The sequence below is a fragment of the Cibotium barometz genome, chromosome 22, assembly GCF_041138505.1.
Source record: "Cibotium barometz isolate CiBa-2024 chromosome 22, ASM4113850v1, whole genome shotgun sequence".
NCBI lineage: Eukaryota > Viridiplantae > Streptophyta > Polypodiopsida > Cyatheales > Cibotiaceae > Cibotium > Cibotium barometz.
The window spans coordinates 20213232-20237665 of record NC_141067.1 but is presented as its reverse complement, the minus strand read 5'-3'; the positions used below and the strand labels follow the sequence as shown (position 1 = coordinate 20237665).

Sequence of the window (24434 nt, the reverse complement as noted above, 5' to 3'; positions counted from 1 at the left end):
AGTTTCATGAAAGGGAGATTTCATCCATTACATGTGCACATGCATTTATGTTTGCATGCATAAACTTATTTTCGCATGACTTGCTTTCGTGTGTTTGCCTGCTATGTCGCGCCAGTACACTGGACGAGGACGCCTCCAGTGTACCGTGGGTGTGTTGTCTGTTGACGAGTTGGTGTGGCGTGTGAACAGGTGGTAAGTATTACCCTTTTTGGCCTTTTCAAATGTAAAATCCCTTAAGTAATGTTAAGCTTAATATTTATAAGGTTGGGTGTTCACACACATTTAAACATTGGCTGGACATTTGTTCTAATGTGGGTGCCCAACATTATTAATAATATTTATAATTAGTATTGCATGATGAAATTCTCCTTCCCCACATGTGGATGGTTGGTGGGAGGGTGGTAGATGCAGCCTGTACCCACCTCTATCCAGCACCTTATACTCGATTGCATCTGCTGTACCAACCTGTACCTTATTGTACCCGATTGCACCTGTTGTGCCAACCTGTACCTTTTGTCATGTACCTGATTGTACTTGCTGTCATGCACCCGACTGCACCTACTATTCCAGTACCCAACAGCAACTGCTGATGTACCTGCTGCTGGAGTACCCAATTGTACCTGCAGTTGTACCAGCTACTGTCCAGCATCTACTGTTGCCAAGGCCTGCCTACAATTTGGGAGTGCATTAAAAAGGGGATGAGCTTCTCTACTGAGGATTGAATTGGAATATTTGTCAGGTATTTATCTCTGTATTTTCAAGTTCAGTAATTATTAAAATTAAATGTTGTTTGCACAAGTCTTGTCAGGCAAAATTATCACGTCTCATTGCCTTCATTAAGTAAGGCCACCGGAACGGTGACTTTTTCCCATGATTACCTTGACCGCGCCCTCACCTTTTGAGGAGCCAGTGAAGGTCATTTGGGATATGAGGAAAACTGGGAGCAAAGCTGATTCGGGAACACCAGGTATTGCTCCCTCCGCGGTGTTTCACCTTGCCAAGCGTTAGTATGGGTGTGCCTGTTCCCGGAAGACCAGTGAGGACAGGCGTTCACCCACTGAAGGTGGGAGATTACCTGTGACTTGGTCTACTCCGACAATTGATTCTTCAACAACAAAATCTTATTGTTTACCAGTTGTACTCACTCCTTGTTATGGAGAAATCTGGCCTAGGACCCGTGAACACTTGTACATATAAATACTCCAAAAACTACAACAATATTGAAGGGGGGGGGGGGGCTTTCCGGCCCCAATGATGGTGTCAAGTGTTCTTTATCATTTTCAGTTTTAATGTTGCAAGTATTGTCCATTGTTTGAATTAGTTAAGTGATCTAAAATATGTGTATTTTATCTTCCGATTTGTAGGCCTCTTGTAGGGAGCGGTTACGAGCTCCCTCTCCACCTATTAGAGGCATTGCTTTGTGCATATGCCCTCTCTCTGGCTGAATCATCATCGTTAAAGAGTCACCACCCTTTGGTTTGGAAAGCTATGAATGTTCGAAGTAAAAAAAAACGTGTGGATCTTTGCAATCACCATTGCCTAGGATTACCTTCCCCATTACACTTTTACCTTCTACACTAGTACTTGTACGTGGGCCTCTCCTTTCTAGTTTGCCATATCCTCTTCCAGGATATCGATCTTTATTCAGAGGTGCCACCCGCAGCTTTTACAGCTTTTACAGGGCACGCTCTAACATCTAACTATTCTCCTCGGACACCCACACCCTTGTAGACATATACCATATGGGCAATGATGTGTGTGAACACACTTGGGGCACTTTTTCCCTCACTAGGAGGTTTTTTCACCAGCATGCGAACACTTTCTTATTTCATATTATTGGGTATACCTAACAGATTATACAAAAAAGGCCACCCGGTCTCAAGCCAACAGCCAAGGGGGTCCACTCGAGAGGAGTAGAATTCAGCCCCAAGGAACCATGGAGAGTTCAAGTTATTAAACTTAACAAAAACCAAAGTGTGATACTGACACCATGGGCGTCTTTTCACAAAGCTTCAAATGAACTACCAAGCAAGTAGTAGATAAATTGCACAAGAGACAGCTCTTTGTGTTAAAGCTGATGTGAAGAGACAACTCTACTTTCCACAAGTGGCCACTTATTAATCCCTCTCCATCTCTCTTTATTGATCTAAGATTCCTCACATTAGGTACTATCCTATGAAAATCCTATCTACCCCTCTTACAGTTTAATAATCCTAACCCCCCTTTTGCCCCTAGAGAGAAGGATCTATAACTGATTAACTTCCCCAACCGTTTAGACCATTCCACTTTGAACCACAAATAACACCACTATGATTCATGTATCACAACACAGTTTCTTCAAACTATGCTTGGTAGACAAGCATTGTAAGCTCTTTGAAGATAATCACCCCAACCACAGACTGAAATTCTGAATGATTCTTCAGGTGATCCTGCAACAATAGGAGAGTTGGACCTGCCAATGGGTGAGAGTAGGAGCGGTCAAGATGGTTGTGCAGACAAGAGCAGAGTTTTTTCGAAACTCATTTCTGACCCTCACTCCATTTTTTTTTTCCCCGAGAAAAGATCCTTTCATTAGTTATATAAAAATGCCCATAGGGCTACAAAAGATCTCTCCTGCTCATAAGAGAAACAGAGCAGTGAATACAGCATGGCAGCCCGGGAGACTCTCCCTAGGTGCTGCAAAATACAAGCATCAGTACAAAGGACTGAGAGGCTAAATCATACAATAGGGGGGGGGGGAAGAGCCAAACAGGTGGCCTGTAGTGCCAACGGGGGGATCCCGTGTGTAAGGTGTAGAAGGGGCCACAGCGCCAAGTGGTGTGAAAGGCCTGGCGCCGCAAGATCGCCTCATCCGCCGAGTCTCCCCGGATGCGGTCGTACTGTCCTCGCAGGGTGTGGATCAACTCCTGCCAAATCCCCCGTACAGTCTCTGCTGGTGGCTCCAATCTCCCCTCAAAGGCCGTAAAGCACCGGGCCCTCCAGGTGAACCAGATGGTGAGGCTGCTGAGGAGCTCCCATCGTAAATCCCGCTCCTGTGTCCAGCTGGCGGACGAGAAATCCGGTGCTGGAACCAGGCGAGGCTGGCCCCTAATAAATCTGATGGCCTGACTGCCCTGCTCCATCTCATAGCCCATAGCAGGCCCTGACGAAGTCGACCAAGCAGCGGCACCCCACGTAAACATACCCTCTGGAGAAAGGGGAGCCAGAATACGCAGCATCCGCAGCCAAATCTGCTGCGCCTGAGGGCAATCCCAAAGGCAGTGTCTCTGTGTCTCCATAGGGTGGCCGCATCGGACGCAGGCCGCCGGAAGACCGCTGTAAACAAGCCAAGTGCCAACTGCTGAGCCCCTGTGGGCGACCAGCCCCCGCTGAAAAGTCGAGATCCTGCGGGCCTGTCGACTAGCCCAGAGCCGAGCCCAAAAATCCTCCAGGAACTCCTGTGAGAGTCCCTGTAGCCGCCAATGCCCCGCTGCCGCTGGAGAGACCGTCCTCCTCGCCGTCAAAATATGCCGCCCCAGCCGAATAGTATACTGGAAAAAGGTAATCTCTGTGGCCTCAAGGGATGCATAAGGATCATGCCACTCGTACTCCCCGGGGTCCCACTGTAGCCGGGCCAAGGGGCGCGCTGCATATGCCCATATGCGCCAATCCGGGAGCACATCAGCAGGATCAGGGTCTATATGCCACTTCCGAGAAGCGGCGGCCACTACCCGAATCCTCTGAAAGATGCACTCTACAACCAAAGGCGACTCCACCTCCACTCGCTGGAGTCTGCCCTCATCCTGAATCTCATAATAGCGGCAACTGCCATCCTCAGTGCAAGCTCTGACAGCAATCAGGATCTCCAACTGTGTAAAGGCTCCCATCCACCGAGGGGTCACTGGCTCGAGAGGCGTGAACCACTCCTCTGTGAGTGCCTCCTGAATATCATCTCTCATAATCAACCCCCCTCTGAAGTGACTCAGCCTCTCCACCTGTATCTCCTCTGGGAGACTGCAGAAGGCCTGCCAGTCTCCAAAACTACGAGCTAGGCTTGCCGCTAAAGGCCCCCAGGCTAAACGAGGCCGAGAACCCAGCATATGACCCTGCTCTGTGCGAACCGCTAGGCTCCAGATGAGCGGCTGTCTGGCCCGCTCCTCAACACAAGAAGGAGGTCGCTGAGAGAGCCCCGGTCTCAGCTGCTCCCAAGCTCTCAGGATACTCAAAGCAAATCTGTCCTCCCATCCTCTACTGAGGCCTGTCCTCCTCATCTCTATGAAGATCCAGCGAATCTCTGGTGCCCAAGTACCCCCTGCTGGGGGCGCCCGAGCCTGCAGCCGCTGCAAGAGGAGCTCTTTCCAAGGCTCAGCGCCTGGAAGCAACCCCCGAACAATAAGCTTCCATAATAAGGCTCTGCTCTGATCGACTGGATCTATAATGCCCAAACCTCCCTGAGCCAGCGGAAGTGTAATAACTGCCCATGCAACCTTTGCCCGAGCTGACTGACCGTCCCGCCCAGACCACAGAAAGTTCCTGATCAGCCTCTGTACCTGGCTGATGCAAGAGCTCGAGAAGATCCAGCAAGACGTAATGTACCACATGGTCGCTAACAGCACCTGATTTGCCACCACCACCCTCCCAGCCAAGGATAGTCGAGCTGTACTCCAATACAAAAGCTTCTTCCGAATGCTCAGAAGAAGCGGGGCAATCTGCTGCTCAGGTGACAAATCTAGGCCAATCTGGCATCCCAAATACCGCACTGCTGTGCCTGGAGGAATCCATCTAAAACCGGGGTCCGGGCTCCATGTCGGAGTGGGAGCACTACTGATCCAAAAGGCCACTGTCTTGCGCCAATTGATCAATGCTCCCGAAGCTGCACTAAAAACCTGGAGCGACTGCTCTGCCCGAAGAAGATTGGCCTCTTGGCCATGCAAAAATAAGCCCGTGTCGTCTGCAAACTCAGCATCAAGCAGGTCCTCCCCCCGGACTGGGAGCTGTAGTCCTCTCAAACCAACCTCCTCTGCCGTCAAATACATGCTCATAGCCTCCGCAAAGAAGAGAAAAAGAAAGGGGGCGAGAGGACACCCCTGACGGACTGATCTGGTCAGCTCAAAACTCGGCCCCCGTCCTCCTGCAATCAACACCTGGCTGCGAGCTGTGGAATACAGAGCCACCACCCCTCTGATCCATCCTGGCTCAAAGCCCAGGCGAAGCATAGTGCCCTCTAAGAAACCCCAATCAACTCTGTCGTATGCCTTCTCAAAATCGAGAAGCATCATGACCAAGTCCTCGCCAAGAAATCTAGCTCTGGCCGTCGCCTCCCAGAAAGTAAAGATGTTGTCAAGGATACTGCGCTCCTTGACAAATCCTGTCTGAGTAGCATGAATCAACTCCCCCAGGAAGGGCTGGATCCTCAAACTCAAGGCCTTTGCTAAGACCTTGTAGACCGTATTGAGGATCGTAATAGGCCTCCAATGCCGAATATCATCTGATACTCCCTCCCCCTTGGGGATAAGATAGATCAAGCCCTCTGAAAAGCTCTACGGCATCACCCCAGTGTCCAAAACATGCTGAAAGCCCCTGCGGAGGCCTGGCCCCAAAAGGTCCCAATAGCGCATAAAAAAGGCCGGCGTCAGTCCGTCCTCCCCTGGGCAACTATGTCGCGGCAGGACCCTCAGGGCCTCGGCAAGCTCAATCTCTGATAGAGGCGCACCAAGAACTGAACGCATACTATCTGTGACCCTCCTCTGCACATGGGCCCACACAGTCTGTCTGCAAGCATCTCTGTCCTCAGTGGCTGGCTCCGCTGAAAGCAGGTCTCTATAAAATGCAGTGGCAATGGCTCTGATCTCCTCGGGCTCAGTAGCTACCGAGCCATCCGGTCTACCAAGCTGACGGACTCCTGCCCGAGCATGGCGGGGTCCAGTGATCTCAAAAAACTCACCAGTCACTCTATCACCAAGCTGCGTCCACTGAGAGGCCTGACGACGATAGTAAAACTCATGTCTCTGCTCCTCTGCCTCTCTAACCTCCTGGCGTGCCTGGCTCAGCTGGGCCGCCAAGCTGCTGCTCCTGGAGGCGCTGTAACGAGGCAAGGCTGCGTCTCAGCCGATGCTCCCTCTCGCGAATCTCTCCCAGCCGTGTCAAAGCTGCAGCGTGCAGAAAAGAGCTAAGCTCGATGAGTCCCTGGGCACACTGGCCTGCTGCATCCTGGTCAGTGCACTGACTATCATGCCAAATCCTCTCAATGTCCTCAGCGAGACTCGGATCTGTAAGTACCCTCTCTGGGATCCTCAACTGCAAGCTGGGCTCCCGTGTCCTCTCCTCCCATGTCAGGATAACTGGCGCATGATCTGAAAATGAGGTGCCAGCGAGAATGCCGACGGAGCCCCTCGCTCCCCTAACTAGTCGCCCACATAAAAGCGATCAATCCGTGATAGATTAGTCCCTCCCTGTCGGCGATCCGAGCGAGAGAAACTAAGACTGTCCTGAGAACGGGAGAAGGCCCCATGCTGCCATGCATCAGTGATCCTCAGTGTCATGCAAAACCGGTCCCAAGCTGCAAGCTCCGTGCCGTGCACTGTAACATGACTGCCTCCCACCCTGTCGGCCGGGTCCTCAAGCATGTTGAAGTCTCCCCCGACACACCAATGTGCGGCCTCTGGCAATGCATCCGTAACCTGGGTCCAGAACTCTGCTCTGGCACTAGCATGATTAGGCGCATAGACGTTGAGCACGCCCAATAGCTCATCATGCATCCTCAGAATGACATACTGTGCTCTACCAGGCACAATGATCCCTCGATCCACAATGGCCTGCCGCCATACATCTGCAATGACCATGCAAACTCCTCCCTGTCCACCCAAAGGACCAAACCCTGCAGACCAAAAGGTATCCCATCTACCAGGCATCACCGAACCATATCTCCGGATCCTGCTCTCACCCAAGTGGTGCTCCTGCATCATCAAAATATCAATGCTGCCACCAACCAGGCATCTCTGAAGCTCCTGCCTCAAGCAACCTCAATAGCATATAAAATGTGCTCTGCCCAGGCCCTGTACATTCCATGAGATGATCCTCATGGATGACCTGCTGAGGTAGATGTTGTCTCAGCCGTGCGGCGGGCCTTCGCAAGCGGCTTGGATGGAGAGTAGTCCCCATCCGAGCGGCTGCGAATCTGCCCACCCGGTGTACTGCAAGAATCACGGATCAAGCGCCAGTGGCTGTGGCCCATGGCGACTGCCTCCCGCTCTGACAGAGCAACCTCGTGTATACATACATATCCAGGGTCGCGTGCTAAGTCTGCCACTATACGCACGACCAAATGACGAATCCCTGAGGCATCCACACTCCCGGGATCCAGGAAAAAATGAGCCAACTCCCAGAGCCAGCCTATCACATCTGTCACCTCCAGGTCGCTCACATGATGAGAAAACTCAACTGCCTGAGTCTTCAAAGTGCTAAGAGCGAGCTCTAGAGTCCACTCCCGGTCGCAAGGGCCACAGAGAGGGAACGAGAAGGCCACTGCTGAATCAAGTGCCTCCTCCCCGCGGGCCGGAGGTATCACTACATGAACTCGGATGGGAGCGGGCTCATGGGGGCCCTTTGCTCCAAAAAGCCGAGTGAAGGCGTAACCGAAAGCCTCCGATCGCTGTCTAACACCGAGGCGACTCAGCCGACTGCGGATAGATGATATCCGTGAAGCCCGAATCGGCATGGTAGGTCTCCTCTGTGGTGCTCGAGCGAGGTCGGTGCTCAGCGCCCTCCGGACTACGGGCGAGCGCCAGGGGACTGCCAGGGTCTCCCGGGAAGGCGAGGCGGGTGGGGGGGGAGGAGGGGACGGCGAGGGGGGCAGAGAGGGAGCCGCTGCCGAGACCGGAGCGGGGGCGGGAGGAGGCGAAGGTGGAAGCGAGGCAGTGGGAGGGGATGGGGGTGGGGGGGGTGAAGGAGGGGGTGCTGGCATCGCCTGGTCCTCAGTCGCTGCAGGGGTCTCCTCCTGGAGGGGAGCAAAGCTGTTCCTCACGGGAACCCAGTGAGGCTGAGACTGTGGCTGCTGCTGCAGCGGTCTCTGTGCGTGCTGCTGTGACTGTCTCCCTCGGCGGCGCCCCTGTCCAGGCTGCCACTCCGAGGTCTCTGTGGCCTGAGCAGGTGTCCCGGAGGCAGCCTGCCGTGCCGCATCTGTGGGCGGGCCATCAGGGGCCTGCTGCTGTGGTGAGGGTCGAGGTCTCCTGCGAGGGCAGGCCTTGGCCAAATGGCCGACCTGCCTGCATATGAAGCACTGGTTCGGAAGCCCCGAAAACTCCACTCTCTGATCAATCCATCCCCCCCCTATCCTAGGTAGCTGAATGACCTTAGGAAGGGAGGAAATGTCGGACACCAAAACTCTGACGGAGGGTAGCCCAACTGCTCTGGCCACCACTGAAGCTGCTGTGGGGCCAGTCTCGAGTACCGAGCCCACCAATGCTCCTAGCCGAGAGAGAAGCGGAAGATACTCCCGGCGGAGTCTAGGGAAGCAAACTGTAACATGAAAAAGGCGCTCTCCCTGCTCAGCCGCTGCTGGATCAAAGCCATGCTGCCAAGGTCTGAAGAAAGCCCGAGCACCCCTGATGTCAAGGGGACTCATGGCAAGGACCTTGGCCACACTCTGGGCGGTCTCGAACTCGATCTGATAATGTCCCCGGCCCAGTAGTTGTACGTCCAGGATCTTGCCCACATCTGCAAGAAGGCGGGCCTGGAGAAGATCCCGGATCTCCCCTCTGCTGGGGCGAGTGCCGACTATACGGCAGATGGTGGAATGGGCCTGAAGGCGTTCCACCTCTGCGGTGAGGCTCGCTTCCTCTTCCGGCGAAAGAGAAAGCCTGATGGGGGTGTCCTCGGGGGCAGGCGAGGGGGCTGCGGATGAGTCCCTCTGAGGCGAGGCGGGAGGAGTCTCCATCAGAGTCTGAAGCTCAGGCGTAGGCGAGGCGAAAGCGGAAATCCTGCAAGAAACGGGCTGCACACAGAGGGGCGGAAGACCGGAGAACAAGGAAAAGCAAAACCCCCTAGGGGGCGGAAGACAGCACGAAAAGGGAGGGGGGGGTAAAAAAAGGCGAAAGAGAAGCCGGGGGGGGGGGCGGCGGCTGCGCGAACGTGGGGCGGGGAGGAGAATGCTGGCGGAGGGGGGGGGGTCGGGGCGCTGCAGAGGCGAGGTGGACGCGAGGAAGGGGGTGGGGCAAGAAGGCGAGGAGGCGAGGAGGGGGGGGGGGGAGGCGAGAGGGCGATGAGGGAGCGCAGCAGCGAGGGAGGGGGGGCTCAGCAGCAAAGCAGGCGAAGGGGGGCAGGAAAGCAGACGGCGGGCAGAGCAACGAGGGAGGGGGGCGCAGGGACTACAGCAGGCGGGGGGGGGGGGGGGGGGCAAAAGCAAGCGCAATGGCGCTGGTGTGCAGTACGCGCAAGCAGGGACGGGGGCGCAGCTTCAGCGAGCTCTGACTGTGTAGTTCTTACTTTTGGTGGACCCTCACTCCATTTAAAACCTTGCTTATCGAATAAAACATTGAGCACTTTCAAAATCTCGTTCACTTTATACATGCAACCTGCCTCCATTTAGGGCTTTATAACTCCCTCCTTTTAAACATTTTTAAACTACTCCTTGAAGTGTCTTTTATATCAACAAGGCTCTTAAGATACCTACTTCTATCACACTTGTTGACCCTTGACCCTTGAAAATCTAACCTCTCAGCTAGGGATCAAATTTTCCAAACTCATTCGAAACCTGTACTGCCCTCATTGTTTCAAAAGTTTTGAAAGTTTTGGACAACCCTACCAAAGAGTGTGTTGCATCTATAGGAGCAGTTATCATGACACACCCACAGACTAATTATCAGTCTCCAGCAGTCTCTGTAATAACCAGAATTCCTCGAATTTGAAGACCTGATTTTGGCTGAGAGTTCTTGGCGAGTGTAGTTGTAGAAATGGTACACAGTCCAAGGAAAATGAGAGTTAAACTATAATTATTTACACAATTTATCAATTGGATAACACTGCCAATCACTTATCTAGTGGGAAACTATACTTGCTAGCTCTGTAAGTTTCCAGGTGTCTAGCTGCCCGAGTACAGCATGCTATTTGCATGTTATAAGCAAAGAAGCAGTGACACAAATCCTAATTTTGTGAACTCCTCGGACCTCCCAAACAAAACCTGGCAAACTTTATCCAATGAGAATTGTTTCAAGCTGCATGGATTCAAGTAATACCAATGACTAAATCTTACTTGTAGCTTGCTTTGTTAAATAATGACAAAACAGAGAGCTACATCAATGTCGTCTCGTTATGTCAAGACTTCCATGATCCCTTGTGCAACCTATCCAACTTGCTCACACATCTTGTGTCAAACATGCAGGTCAGCTTTAGCCACCTCAATATGCATGCATGCTGAGAACATATATTTGTGGAAACCTTAACCTATAAGTGTGGAGTCCTACATTGAGATGTAAGTCGCCTGAAAGAATTGGAGTGGGCAAAGAATTCCAATTAAATCCCCATCTTTCCAAGTCTCATCCGTTTAATGAGAATGCAACCCAACACTATACCCATGGAGAGCATAGTACCGACAAGACATACCACAAATCATCCATCACTCATGTGTCCTTGTCTAGGGTCTTATAGAGGAAGATGCCAAGATGAATTGTGAGCATGCACATATTAGTTTCCTGGCATTTGCTCCTGCTGAGCTCTTAAATCCTAGACTTCCATATCATTCAAACCCTTGGCTTTACTTTCTAAAATGATTTAATTATACTCAAATGATTTACTTTTATTTGATGTGGTTTTCTCCTCCCATGCTGTCTCAAAGCACCTTTTAATGCTTCTTTCACTAAGACTGCAAGACCACCAACAAGACCCAGACACACACAACCAGGACCTCGAGACAAAATGCTCCTATACCTTGGATTGTTCCATACGCAGAGACTCATCAGAGACGCAAGCAAGCAGAGAATTTCTGGCTACATTTGAGGTACACATCAATCCATGCACACATCTATGATCTTACAACTGCTATCAGCTCCATTAGCACCTGTATTCACTCCAACTTTCACCTTATAGTTTTGTCCTTAAACTACACACTCAGCTTGACTTTGCATAAATAGTTGCATTTCTAATGAATTATCATGGACCCTTGTGGTCAGTTTAAAAACACAACTTTCCATTTGTCATTTCATATGACCTCAAGCTAGCTTCACATGCATGATAATCTAAAAAAGAATCACCCATGTGCAAAAGAACAAAGTTGACCTGAGTTAAATCCATTGCATATTGAAGAGTTTGCAATGCCCGCGTCAAAGGTGATGTGAGGATCTGCATATTTTGCAGTCTTTTGAGTGGCATTTTCAAAGCATTTAAACAGAAAAAATTGCTCCCATCATATTTGAACTTACCAGTTCAGCTCCAAGGCAACCCAGCTTTTCTTTCAAAGCAGAAGCCTGCATATCATCCCTATTAGTTCTTTCCAACAATAGAACATTGTAATCACCAGCCATTAAAGCAATTGCAAGAGAATGCAACCTGTTGGATTCCAAAAGGAGATAGAATCACATCAAAAGGATCATTTCCCAACTTTGTTCTGAAATAGCCGCCAGTGTAGGTAGTGTGGCCATGCCGAATCAGGTGGACAATCTGCAAATGCCATATATTTGCCATCACTACAACAATGGGGTTCTACTCCAGCAAGAAATGGAGAACGTAGTGATTTTCAAACTTTCTTGGGGATCCTTATTTTAGATTCTAGCCTTCTACATCAATTCCCGATACCTTGTCCACTACTTCATCAGCAGATACAATTGCACATACTTGTGTTCACAAGACAATGTTGCTTTAAGCATGTACTCATGTGGACAAGACGATGGTGCAGTGTAAACTCAAAAACAAAGTGAAAGCTTCCACGCAGTTCTCAGGGGTATGTAGTGTTACCTGAGAATTATATTCAGTTCCTTCCATGCAGTTCTCAGGGGTTTGTAGAATTATATTCAGGTCCTTGTGGGGGTGTTTGGTCAGTTGTTGCAAGTTGCAAGTTGCAAGTTTTTTTATATGTATATGGGTCATGTTCCAATTGGTTGTTTCGGGGGACAAGTGATTTTTTTTGTTTTTTTGAAGTTTTAGGTTTGAGTGGAAATGGGTGCATGGACAGGTCTGGAGGCCTGAAAGTGGCCCCACCTTGTATGTAGCTATTTTTGAAAAGGAAACCGGCAGGATTGTGAAGGAATGGAGAACTATACAAGCTTGTACAGAATGGTGTACTTTGTGTGGATGGAATTGGGGTGTTGCTCAGCTTCAATGGCTGAATTTTCCTCTCGCTCCTTCACCCTTGCTTAATCCCGTTAACTTGAGTGTTGCTGCACTAACACTAATTTTTCCTCAATGCTTTTTGGTGGAGATGACAGGCAAACTCTAGTTACAGAAAGAGATGCAGACGTGGAGCTTACCTGATATTTCCTCGACACTTTTTGGTGGAGATGACAGGCGCACACTAGTTACAGAAAGAGATGCAGACGGGGATGAAGCTGAGGGGAAGTTCGAGGGGTTGGCCATGATGTGCAGAGGGATAGGGAAGAGAGAAGATGAGAGGAAAAAAGCTGAGGCAGTTGCATAGCATGCTACACATGACCTGGAGAAGCAGCTCACGGCTGGAGAAGCTGATTTTAAAAAGAGACCCAAGGCCATATCAAGAGGCTGAGCCAGCAATTGCAAAGAAGGGGAGAACTAGGCAGCAAAGACAAGATGTTGCATGCTTGTGGAGAATGAAAAGGATGGCTGGCCTCCAGACAGTAGAGTGAAGAGTCAAGAAATCAAGAGGGGCAGCACAACTGCCTTGGAGAATGGTCCTACAGTGATGATAGCGACCAGAAAACAAGGATGGCAATGATGGCAGCAGCTGCATGATGCCTGTTTCTCGCAGCCTTGGAACCACCATTGAGAAGGAACGTGACAACAAACAACCCTGGAGGCTATGGTGAGGTGTTGCAGATGGAAAAGGAGAAAAAGATGACTTTGGAAGCCCAACCTGTGGTTCAGGTGTTTTTTGTGCCAGCCATGGTGGAGGGTTCTGTCATGGAGAGCAGTGCCAGCAACTTGCTGTTGGTGAATGCACAAGCGGAAGCATAAACTGAACAAGAGAGAGAGTAAGGAGAGCTTGTGGACAAGATCACCTTTTATATTAGCAATAGGCTTTACAATGGCAATTAGCCAGAAAGACTGTGAAGAACTTGTGCAAGGGATTGGAAAATAAAGTGAATAATGGGGAGGCCCTTAAGTAGTGATATGAGGAACTGGCCGACTGCTCCTAGAGCTGGCCAACTGCTCCACGACCAACTAAATCAAGGAAAAATAGATAAATGCCCAATAAATAGGCAGTCCCATAACACTGAGATGCACAATTCTAACACCCCCTCTGCAGCTCATAGAGTGCAAGAGTCTGAAGAAGATAAGGTGATGAAGATGCAACCATGGACCCTCCAATACTGCAGATACCGGAATCACCTCAGAGAGAGCACCTGCCAACCTATTTCCTCGAAACAAAGTGCCACCGCGAACAGCAAGGAATTTTGCTTGGCTACGAATTCCAACTTAAGTGTGCAGTGAACTCCAAGAATAGATGATGAGTTGCTAGACACACCGCACCCATAATCCCCAACACTGGACGGAAAACACATCACGTCCCAAAAGCCTCGAACAATGAACTTGAAACAGATCCAGTTCATAATCTCTGCTACACAAAAGATAACCATGTCCTGCCATATGTCTAATGCTCGGAGCTCCGAATGACGGTTCCCATGCACTAGTAACAGCCCCCACTCCCACCCACAAGCCTCCTCTGGCTAGAAGCACATGGGGGAAACTGCATGTATACTACATAAGTACACCATTTGGGTCCTCCTGAGCCGGAAGCGCCCTGGGAGCCCTACAAGTGGTACTAGAAGAATCCGTATCACTGTCGTGTGTCGTGTCTTTGCCCTTTCTCTGAGATGAAGACTTGCCCTTGGTCTTGTCCTTCTTCTTGGACAAACAATCCTCGGACAAATGTCCTCTCTTCCCACAAGAGAAGCAACGACTCCGACCTTTCTTCTGAACTATGGAAAGTGCCTGATCAGAACTCTTGAGAGACACCTTCAACTTACCCTGAGAAACGAGGACGAACTCTTCCTCCAAGAGTAGGGAGCGATCATTAAAATCCAACTAATTGGATGTGACCTGGCACTGCAAAGATCGAGAAATCACATTATAGTCCAAGGGAAGCTTGGTGAGAATAAGTGCAGTCAGCTGAGCAGAGGACAAAGCAGCACCCATTGCTAGTAACTGGTCATGGATAACCTTGACCTTCATGAGGAACGACTGCATACAACTGCTTGCACGGAATAACAAACCATAGAGTTCTCCTTGCAAGGTAACTACCCTCATCAACGAATCTTGAGCAAAGAGATCCTCCAATTTAGACCATACCTGATGAGCACTGGTGAGAGTTTGCACGGCTGGTGAGACCTCCTCTGTGATGGTCCATACAAGCACTAAATGCCTCTTGGAATCCTGATTCTCCCAGTCTTGTAATTCCGCAAGGAATTCATCCTCTTGATCTGGAGTTCACCTCCTAGAGTTCTGAGGACACCCAGGCTTCTTCTCAATGCCCTGAACAATATCCCACAAACCCTTGTGGATGAACCAGATCCACATTTGCAGCTTCCAATGGGCAACTTGTCATCCTTGTTCGTACAGGGGCGAGCCATATCCACAGTAACAAAGAACACAAATCTCAACAACGCTTTCCAACGAAGCGAGGCTCTAGAACCAATCAGCCCCCTCTCAAACTTGAGACAGACAGAGGTTGGACGGTAGCAAAACAATCCAAGAACCACCAGGAACCTCCTACCGGAAGGGTAGGGACTCGTGGAGGAAGAAGAAAAAATAGTGCCACTTGTCAAGCAACACCATATGCAAGAGAACTCACTAGCAACTGATGACGGAGCAGAAAACACAAACAAAACTCCAACGCTTGCCTCTGTAGAAGAAAACGCAGCCAAAAGATTGGCCGACAGCAAACAAAGGGCTAGCTGGACCAAAAAACGTAGCAAAGTAGTGAAACACAGCTACTGTTAGAGACTGATCTGCAGCCAAGAGGAGTTATGGAAGAAAGCGCAAGGCACCCGAAAGAGATGAAAGGCAGATTTGCAGAATAGTGGAGCAGCCTGAACCTAAACGAGTGATACCATGTTGAAGAATGCACAAGCGGAAGCATAAATTCAACAAGAGAGAGAGTAGAGAGAGCTTGTGGACAAGATCACCTTTTATATTAGCAATAGGCTTTACAATGGCAGCCAGCAAGACTATGAAGAACTTGTGCAAGGGATTTATTCTTGGAGTTCACTGCACACTTGTGTGGGAATTTGTAGCCAAGCAATTCCTTGCTGTTCGTGGTGGCATTTTGTTTCGAGGAAATAGGTTGGCAGGTGCTCTCTCCAAGGTGATTCTGGGATCTGCGGTACTGGAGGGTCCATGGTTGCATCTTCATCAGCTTATCTTCTTCAGACTCTTGCACACACTGAGCTGCAGACGGGGTGTTAGAATTGTGCATCTTAGTGCTATGCGACTTTGCCTATTTATTGGGCATTTATCTATTTTTCCTTGATTTAGTTGGTTGTGGAGTAGTCGGCTAGTTCCTCATATCACTATATAAGGGCCTCCCCATTATTCACTTTATTATCCGATGATGAGTTGCTGGACACACCACACCCATAATCCCCAACACTGGACGGAAAACACATCACGTCCCAAAAGCCTCGAACAATGAACTCAAAACAGATCCAGTTCATAATCTCTTCTACACAAAAGATAACCATGTCTTACCGGATGTCTAATGCTCAGAACTCCGAATCACCATTCCCATGCACCGGTAAGTGGAGCTGCAATCAGCCCCCTCTCTCGCCCACAAGCCTCCTCTAGCTAGAAGCACATGGGGGAAACTGCATGTATACTACAGAAGTACACCATCTGGGTCCTCCTAAGCCAAAAAGCGCCCTGGGAGCCCAGAAGTGGTACTAGAAGAATCTGTATCACTGTCGTGTGTCGTGTCTTTGCCCTTTCTCCGAGATGAAGACTTGCCCTTAGCCTTGTCCTTCTTCTTGGACAAACAATCCTTGGATAAATGTCCTCTCTTCCCGCAAGAGAAGCAGCAACTCCGACCTTTCTTCTGAACTGTGGAAAGTGCCTGGTCAGAACTGTTGAGAGATACCTTCAACTTACCCTGAGAAACAAGGACGAACTCTTCCTCCAAGAGTAGGGAGCTAAGATCATCAAAATCCAACTGAGTGGATGTGACCTGGCACTGCAAAGATCGAGAAATCGCATCATAGTCCAAGAGAAGCTTGGTGAGGATAAGTGCAGCCAGCTGAGCAAAGGACAAAGCAGCACCCATTGCTAGTAACTGGTCATGGATAACCTTGGCCTTCATGAGGAACGACTGCATAGAACTGTTGTTGCAGGGAATAACAAACCGTAGAGTTGTCCTTGCAAGGTAACTGTCCTCATCGACGAATCTCAAGCAAAGAGATCCTCCAATTTAGAGCATACCTAATGAGCATACAAAGCAGCACCCATTGCTAGTAACTGGTCATGGATAACCTTGGCCTTCATGAGGAACGACTGCATAGAACTGCTTGCAGGCAATAACAAACCGTAGAGTTGCCCTTGCAAGGTAACTGTCCTCATCGACGAATCTCAAGCAAAGAGATCCTCCAATTTAGAGCATACCTAATGAGCACTGGTGAGAGTTTGCACGGCCGATGAGACCTCCTCTATGATGGTCTATACAAGCACTGAATGCGCCTTCGAATCCTGATTCTCCCAGTCTTGTAATTCCGAAAGGAATTCATCCTCTTGATCTTGAGTCCGCCTCCGAGAGTTCTGAGGACGCTCAGGCTTCTTCTCAATGCCCTTAACAATACACCACAAACGCTTGTGGATGAACCAGATCCGCATTTGCAACTTCCAATGGGCATAGTTGGGTCCTTTCAACTTGTCATCCTTGTTCGTACAGGGGCGAGCCAAATCCACAGCAACAAAGAACACAAATCTCAGCAGTGCTTTCCAACGAAGCAGGCTCTAGAACCAATCAGCCCCCTCTCAAACCTGAGAGAGACAGAGGCTGGACAGCAGCAAAACAATCCAAGAACCACCGGGAACCTCCTACCGGAAGGGCAGGGACTCGTGGAGGAAGAAGAAAAAATAGTGCCACTTGTCTGGCAACACCATATGCAAGAGAACTCACCAATAACTGATGACGGAGCAGAAAATGCAGCCAAAACTCCAACGCTTGCCTCTGTAGAAGAAAACACAAAAAGATTGGCCGACAGCAAACAAAGGGCTGGCTGGACCAGAAAACATAGCAAAGTAATGTAACGCAACTACTGTTAGAGACTGATCTGCAGCCGGGAGGAGTTATGGAAGAAAACGCAAGGCACCAAAAAGAGAATAGTGGAGCAACCTGAACCTAAACGAGTGATACCATGTTGGAGAATGCACAAGCGGAAGCATAAATTGAACAAGAGAGAGTAGAAATGAAAATGAAATGAAATGATATATTAACGTCTCTAAGAGGCCATAGTGGCCTATGAGACCAAAACTGAGAGTACATCTGAAGTTGGTGTCTTATCAAAGAGAAGAACTAAATGAGACTAAAAAGTACAATACAACTGATTGTCCTACAGTTATAAGAACAGAACTGTAAGACTCCGAGATGATACTGAGTAGAAAATTCTGGAAAATACTGAAAAATGTATATCAGGTAGATCCATGTATGCTGATCACTTGAAGTGTTGCCCTCTCCTTAGATCAAGTATCTCCGCCATGGGACTGTCTAGAATGGAGAGGTCGTAGAAGCGAGGTAGGTGCCTCCGATGCCGAGCAATAATGGATCTGATCTGGCAATGGTGAGGATGCCGTGGTCGGGATCCTGGTGGGCGTGGCCGACGAGCACGACATAAGATAACTGCTCTATCAGTGGTGACTCCCTGGGAGCGTGGTCGGTGCGCTGATGGCCCAATGGAGGAGGTATCAGGAGGTGTGTGGGCTGGGTTGCTGGTGCTGGTGCCGAAGAAACCTGTCAGGGTCCTCTGTCTAGGTACATCATGGCTCGGTCTCCTGTCTGCCAAGAGGGTCTCTCTGTGTCTATCTCTCGGAAGAGGCAGTGATATCTCCCTTGGATCTCATAATAGACTGTACATCGGCAAATGTAGTGTTCCTCTGTCTCTACCTCCTGGTAGCATAGCAGACAAATGTGGTCATCCACGATCTGATGCACATATCGCCCTGTCTCAATCCGCAGCTGGTGTGATGAGGTTCGGATCTGTCCAATGGCACAACGTATCCCATGTGATAGGTGTACATCAATGTACGCCGGGCGGGTGATAAAATCATCCGGTGAGAGGTGTAGAAAATGGCTCTTGTAATGAGCCATTTTCGTGCCCAAGGGCTCAAGGGGGCTAGTCCATGTCCTCTCTGTGTCCACTCTGATAATATCCATCCTGATCACGCGGTTTTGCTCTGAGCGGGTGAGATCCAAAAATGGACAATCCAGACTATACTGAAAGGGTGGTAGTGCCTCTATCCGCAAACCATGTAGGTCAAACCATGATCTCATCTGAGCGTACCAACAATGAGTATCTCCATCCTCTGCCAACTGTATGGATGAGGTCAATGCCAATCGGGAGTACCTCTGTCGAGGGAGCTCCCATAGCCGCTGTAAAAAGGTAACTGCCTGGAATAGGGCCTCGGTTACTACTGGTGGGACACCCAGCTCAGCCCGAACAATCTCATGTGGTACTGATGATTTGCTCCGAATCATGCGGGCAATCATCATAATCAGTGGTCTCTCCATTTGCCTCCATCCCTCATCTGTCCCTCTCTGAGATCTGTGATGTATACTGGGTCCCCAAATTGGAGCTCCGTATAGGAGGGTCGGTGTGACAAGCGTATCAAATAGCCACAATTTGGTGCGTGGCTCCTGAAACTGTATGTGTGCACCCTGCCTCTCAAGTGTCCCTTTTATATTAGAGATCTTGTAGAGAGAGCTTGTGGACAAGATCACCTTTTATATTAGCAATAGGCTTTAAAATGGTAATTAGCCAGCAAGACTGTGAAGAACTTGTGCAAGGGATTGGATAGTAAAGTGAATAATGGGGAGGCCCTTATATAGTGATACGAGGAACCGGCCGACTGCTCCACGACCAACTAAATCAAGGAAAAATAAATAAATGCCCAATGTTACCATATTATAGTAGTGATGTGTGTGAACACACTTAGGACCGCCGGGGCACTTTTTCCCTCACTAGGAGGTTTTTTCCCCCGTGCATTGTATATACGCCCATTATCTTCTAGGGCTTGTGATCTTTCATTTTTGGCACTCATAATACACTACTGTGTTGTGCTCAAGCTTCCTCATCTTCTTGAAGTTGTGTGTGCATTCCTGCAACCCTAATTCCAACAATTGGTATCAGAGCAGGCTTCCTCCTCCCGGGCAGCATCACCGGCACCTACCGCTTCATCTCCTCCGATTGCGACGAGGTTTCAGAATTTTGATCTGAAGTCATTTCGCCCTCCGTTTTTGCATTCCAAGTACTGCGCAGGCAAAATCGTCCTACTGTGCAGATTTTCTGTCAAGATTAAAATCTGCAGGACAGGTGCCCATTCGTCTGTTTTGGGCTGTGCTACATAGCACAGGTCGATTTTATACAGGTTTACCTCTTACAGACAGCATTTACATCTAGTAGTACAGTCATTGGCCATGGCTGACAACAATGATGTATTCCGCATGTTGGCTGCTGAGGATAAGTTGGATGGCACCAACTATCCATTGTGGGCATATATGATGCGACATGTATTGGTAGCAAAGGGGTTATGGAACATTGTGCAGGGTATTGATGCACGTCCTATTGTGGCTGGGAATGCTGCAAACACATCAGAAACAGGTACTGTTGATGATGGTGCAGGCACAAGTGCTGTAGCAGCTGTTCGAGAACCACCACTTTCAGCAGAGCAGATTCGTTGGGATGGTAGAGATGCGCAGGCTCATGCCTTGATTGCGCTGTCTGTCAAACGTACCATTATCCCACATATTCGCTCCTGCAGGACTTCTAAGGATGCTTGGGATGTACTTGCCACATTGTATCAGGCAAGAAATGAGGCTCGTGTTGCTTACCTCCGAAAACAGTTGGAGAGTGAGCATATGAACGAAGGTGATTCTATGGATAGCTTTTTGACAAAGATCAAGGATTTCAAAGAGCAGCTCATTTCTGCAGATGAAATCCTGTCAGACAGTTCACTTGTGCAGACTGTTTTGAATGGTCTACCAGATTCTTATCAGGGTTTTGCTTCCACTCTTCGCTTGATGATGAAAGGCAATCCCAATGCCTTATCATTTGAGGAGTTAGTTTCTGTTTTGCTGCAAGAAGACCAGTCAAGGCAAAACAGGAATATTATGCGTGTCGCAGATCAAGCTTTCGTTGCTAGTCAGAGAAGCGGGAAAGGTAAAGCTGGCTTTTCTTCTAGTAAGCAGAAATCTGCAAATGCTGCGCAACCAAAGAAGGAAGACAAAGATGAGAAGAAGGGTGACAAACAGAAGACATTTTGCAAGTACTGTAAGGGAAATGATCATGTCATCAAAGCGTGTCCTAAGCTGGCTGCGAAAGAGGCTAAGAAGAAAGAGGCTGGTATGGCTGTTGCAGATGCCTCTCCTTCTAACAATGAATCTGCTAATGTTGTTCAAGATACAGAATGGGCATTCAATGCGCAGTGCAGTTATGACCCATCTTTGCATGACACATGTATGTCTGCAGTAGATTCAGATGTATGGTACTTTGACAGTGGTGCCACTAAGCATATCACCTCGCAGCGCAGTTTATTCACTTTCCTTGAGTCTGCTCCCACAGGGAATACTGTCACTTGTGCCAATAACTCCTCTTATCCCGTTAAAGGAGTTGGACAGATTGTGCTGAATGTTGCAAATTGCAACACCTTTACACTTTTTGATGCATTGTATGTGCCAGGGATCAAAAAGAATCTGCTGTCAGTCTCCGCATTTGCCAAAACAGGTTTGGTTGTAAAATTTGTGGATGACAGATGTACTGTTCATGATCTCTCTTGTGGTGACATCATTGTAGCATCTGGTTCACTATGTCGAGGGCTGTATAAGCTCAATATGGATGGCAAATGTGTAGAGGATTCAGCATGTGCTATTATGGATACGCAGGCTATTTCAAATGCAAAACTGTGGCATGCACGTTTTGGTCATCTGAATTTTGCAAGTTTGCTGCGCCTGCAGAAATCTGAAATGGTGTCTTCTTTGCCTAAGCTTGAGGCACCTGTCAAGCATGTTTGTGAGGGCTGCATATTGGGTAAAATGCAGCGTGCTTCCTTTCCCAAAGATGGATCAGTGAGAGCTGAACGCAGATTGCAGCTTGTTCACAGTGATGTTTGTGGTCCCATGCAAACTCCATCATTTGGAAACTACCTTTACTTCGTGACTTTCATTGATGATTTTACCAGGCATGCATGGGTATATCCTTTGAAGGCAAAGTCCGAAGTGTTTTTGTGCTTCAAACAATTTTTGGTTATGGCTGAAAATGTGTCAGAAAGTAAGATGGGCACCCTCCGTTCAGATCGAGGGGGGGAGTATATGTCTTCAGAATTTAATGCATTTCTGGCTGAGCGTGGGATAAAACACCAATGTACAGTGCCGTATACACCACAGCAAAATGGTGTGGCTGAGAGAAAAAACAGGTCTCTCATGGAAATGGCAAGATGTATGGTTAAGAGTCAAAGTCTACCACATGGTTTTTGGCTTGAGGCTGTCATGTGTGCCACTTATGTACTAAACAGGTGTCCCACCAAAGCATTACAGGTTGTCACTCCATATGAGGCTTGGCATAGCCGCAAGCCATCTGTTGGCCATTTACGTGTTTTTGGTTGCCTGGCATATGCATTAGTGCCTGTGCAACATCGCAGAAAATTGGATGACAAAGCTGTCAAATGTATTTTTGTTGGATATAGTGCTGAGAGCAAAGGCTATCGTTTGTATCATCCACAGACAAAGCGCATTTTGGTTAGCCGTGATGTTGTATTTGTGGAAGATGCAGTTCAGCCCTTGGTTTCATGTACTAAGGAGACAGATATCAGCTCACGTGATGTCTATGATACATTGTTGCCTCTTTTCAGTGGTGCACAGTCAAGTGCAATACCTCATGAGGCAGTTTTTCAGCCTATGCAGGTTTTAAATGATGGCACAGATCAGCCTATATCTGATGCAGATGTGCATGATGCACTTGAGGATGAGAGACAAGAGATTGAGGGCTCTAGGAACATGCCTAGATGGCTGGTGCAGACTTTGCGTGACAGCAAGTTGGATGCCCCTTTGTCTAGTCGCACTCGTTCTGGCTCTCATGGTGCCTCTTATGCGTCAGATTGTTATGCATTGGCTGTTTCTAGTATGTGCGATGAAAGTGAGCCTGTTTCATTTGATGAGGCACAAAGTTCAGAAAATTGGATGGCTGCTATGCAAGCAGAATACGATGCTATTATGAAGAATAGTACATGGTCTTTATGTGACTTGCCCCCTGGCAAGAAGGCCATTGGCACTAAGTGGGTATACAAATTGAAGCGTAAGCCTGATGGCACAGTGGATCGCCATAAGGCTAGGCTTGTTGCAAAAGGTTATGCTCAAGAGAAGGGCATTGATTTTGATGAGACTTTTGCTCCCACATGTCGTATGACCACTGTTCGTAGCATCTGTGCATTAGCAGCTCATAATGGTTGGAATGTACATCAGCTGGACATAAAGACTGCGTTCTTAAATGGAGATTTGCATGAGGAGGTGTATGTATCGCAGCCTCGTGGTTTTGTTCAAAGAGGGCAGGAAAACAAAGTGTGCAGGTTAAAAAAGGCTTTATATGGTTTAAAGCAAGCTCCACGAGCTTGGTATGAAAAAATACATGCATATTTGACTGCACATGGGTTTCAGAATAGTCCAACAGAAAGCACTTTGTATGTTAAACGTGTGGATGGTGTACATCTAATCATTGCTCTCTATGTCGATGACATGCTGCTCACAGGACCAAATGAGAGTCATATTGCTGATTTTAAGACTGATTTGAATGCCTCTTTTGAGATGTCAGATTTGGGGCATTTGCATCATTATTTGGGGATACAATTTAAGCAGTGTGATGGAGGTATTGCTTTGTGTCAGACAAAGTATATTGAAACATTGTTGCGGAGATTTGGCCTTGAAGACTGCAAGCCTATTGCTACTCCAATGGAGACAGGTTTGAAGTTGAGTCTTCATGATGCTGGAGATCACTTTGATGTCACACTCTATCAGACAGCTGTTGGTTGCCTCATTTATGTATGCATTACGAGGCCAGACATTCAGTTTGCAGTCTCACAGGTGAGCAGATTTATGCATAGCCCAGGCATTAAGCATTGGCAGGCAGTGAAGCGTATCTTTCGCTATTTGAGTGGTACTCGGCATCTTGGGTTGTTTTATCCCAAGGGGGGATCATTGCCGCCAGATTTACATGTTTTTTCAGATTCTGACTGGGCTGGTTGTTATGACACACGCGTGTCCACGAGTGGTTTTTGCTTCATGCTTGGAAGCTCATGCATATCATGGTTGAGCAAGAAGCAGCCTACTGTGGCCACTTCTAGTTGTGAAGCTGAGTACAGGGCAGCTTTCACAGCTACGGTTGAGTGTGTGTGGCTCAGACGCCTTATGGCTGATTTGGGTGTTGGGCAGCCATCTGCCACCACCATCTTCACTGACAGTCAGAGCGCATTGGCAGTTGCGCGGAACCCAGTGTTCCATGCTCGTACGAAGCACATTGAGGTGCACTACCATTATGTCAGGGAGAGACTCTCTGCAGGAGAGATCAGTTTGGCTTATGTGCCAACACAGGATAACCTTGCAGACCTTTTCACAAAGGCTCTGCCTCGTGAGAAGTTCGAAGCTTTTCGCAAAGCTTTGGGCTTACTCCCTTTTGTGAATTCGTCCACATAGCTAGACACTTCCCTATACATGAGTGCTAGCTCTTGTTCACCGCATCACTCCAGGGGGGATTTGTTACCATATTATAGTAGTGATGTGTGTGAACACACTTAGGACCGCCGGGGCACTTTTTCCCTCACTAGGAGGTTTTTTCCCCCGTGCATTGTATATACGCCCATTATCTTCTAGGGCTTGTGATCTTTCATTTTTGGCACTCATAATACACTACTGTGTTGTGCTCAAGCTTCCTCATCTTCTTGAAGTTGTGTGTGCATTCCTGCAACCCTAATTCCAACACCCAATAAATAGGCAGATTCCCATAACACTGAGATGCACAATTCTAACACTTGCATGCTACGAGGTCAGTTGAGAAGGACTATGGAAAAGATGATGTCATAGT

General features: G+C 48.5%; 1 protein-coding gene across 2 annotated transcripts in view; it reads right to left on the bottom strand.

Moving 5' to 3' along the window:
* Positions 1–24434, bottom strand: part of LOC147626361 (putative phosphatase SPAC513.02) — a 98769-nt gene that overhangs the window by 39444 nt on the left and 34891 nt on the right. For both annotated transcript variants that reach the window (XM_086816501.1, XM_086816502.1), the window contains exons 4-6: positions 11521–11631; positions 11394–11438; positions 11251–11313 (exon numbers count right to left, since the gene is read on the bottom strand). In XM_086816501.1, the coding sequence (XP_086672627.1) occupies positions 11251–11313; positions 11394–11438; positions 11521–11631 (219 nt within the window). The remainder of the gene's footprint in view (positions 1–11250; positions 11314–11393; positions 11439–11520; positions 11632–24434) is intronic.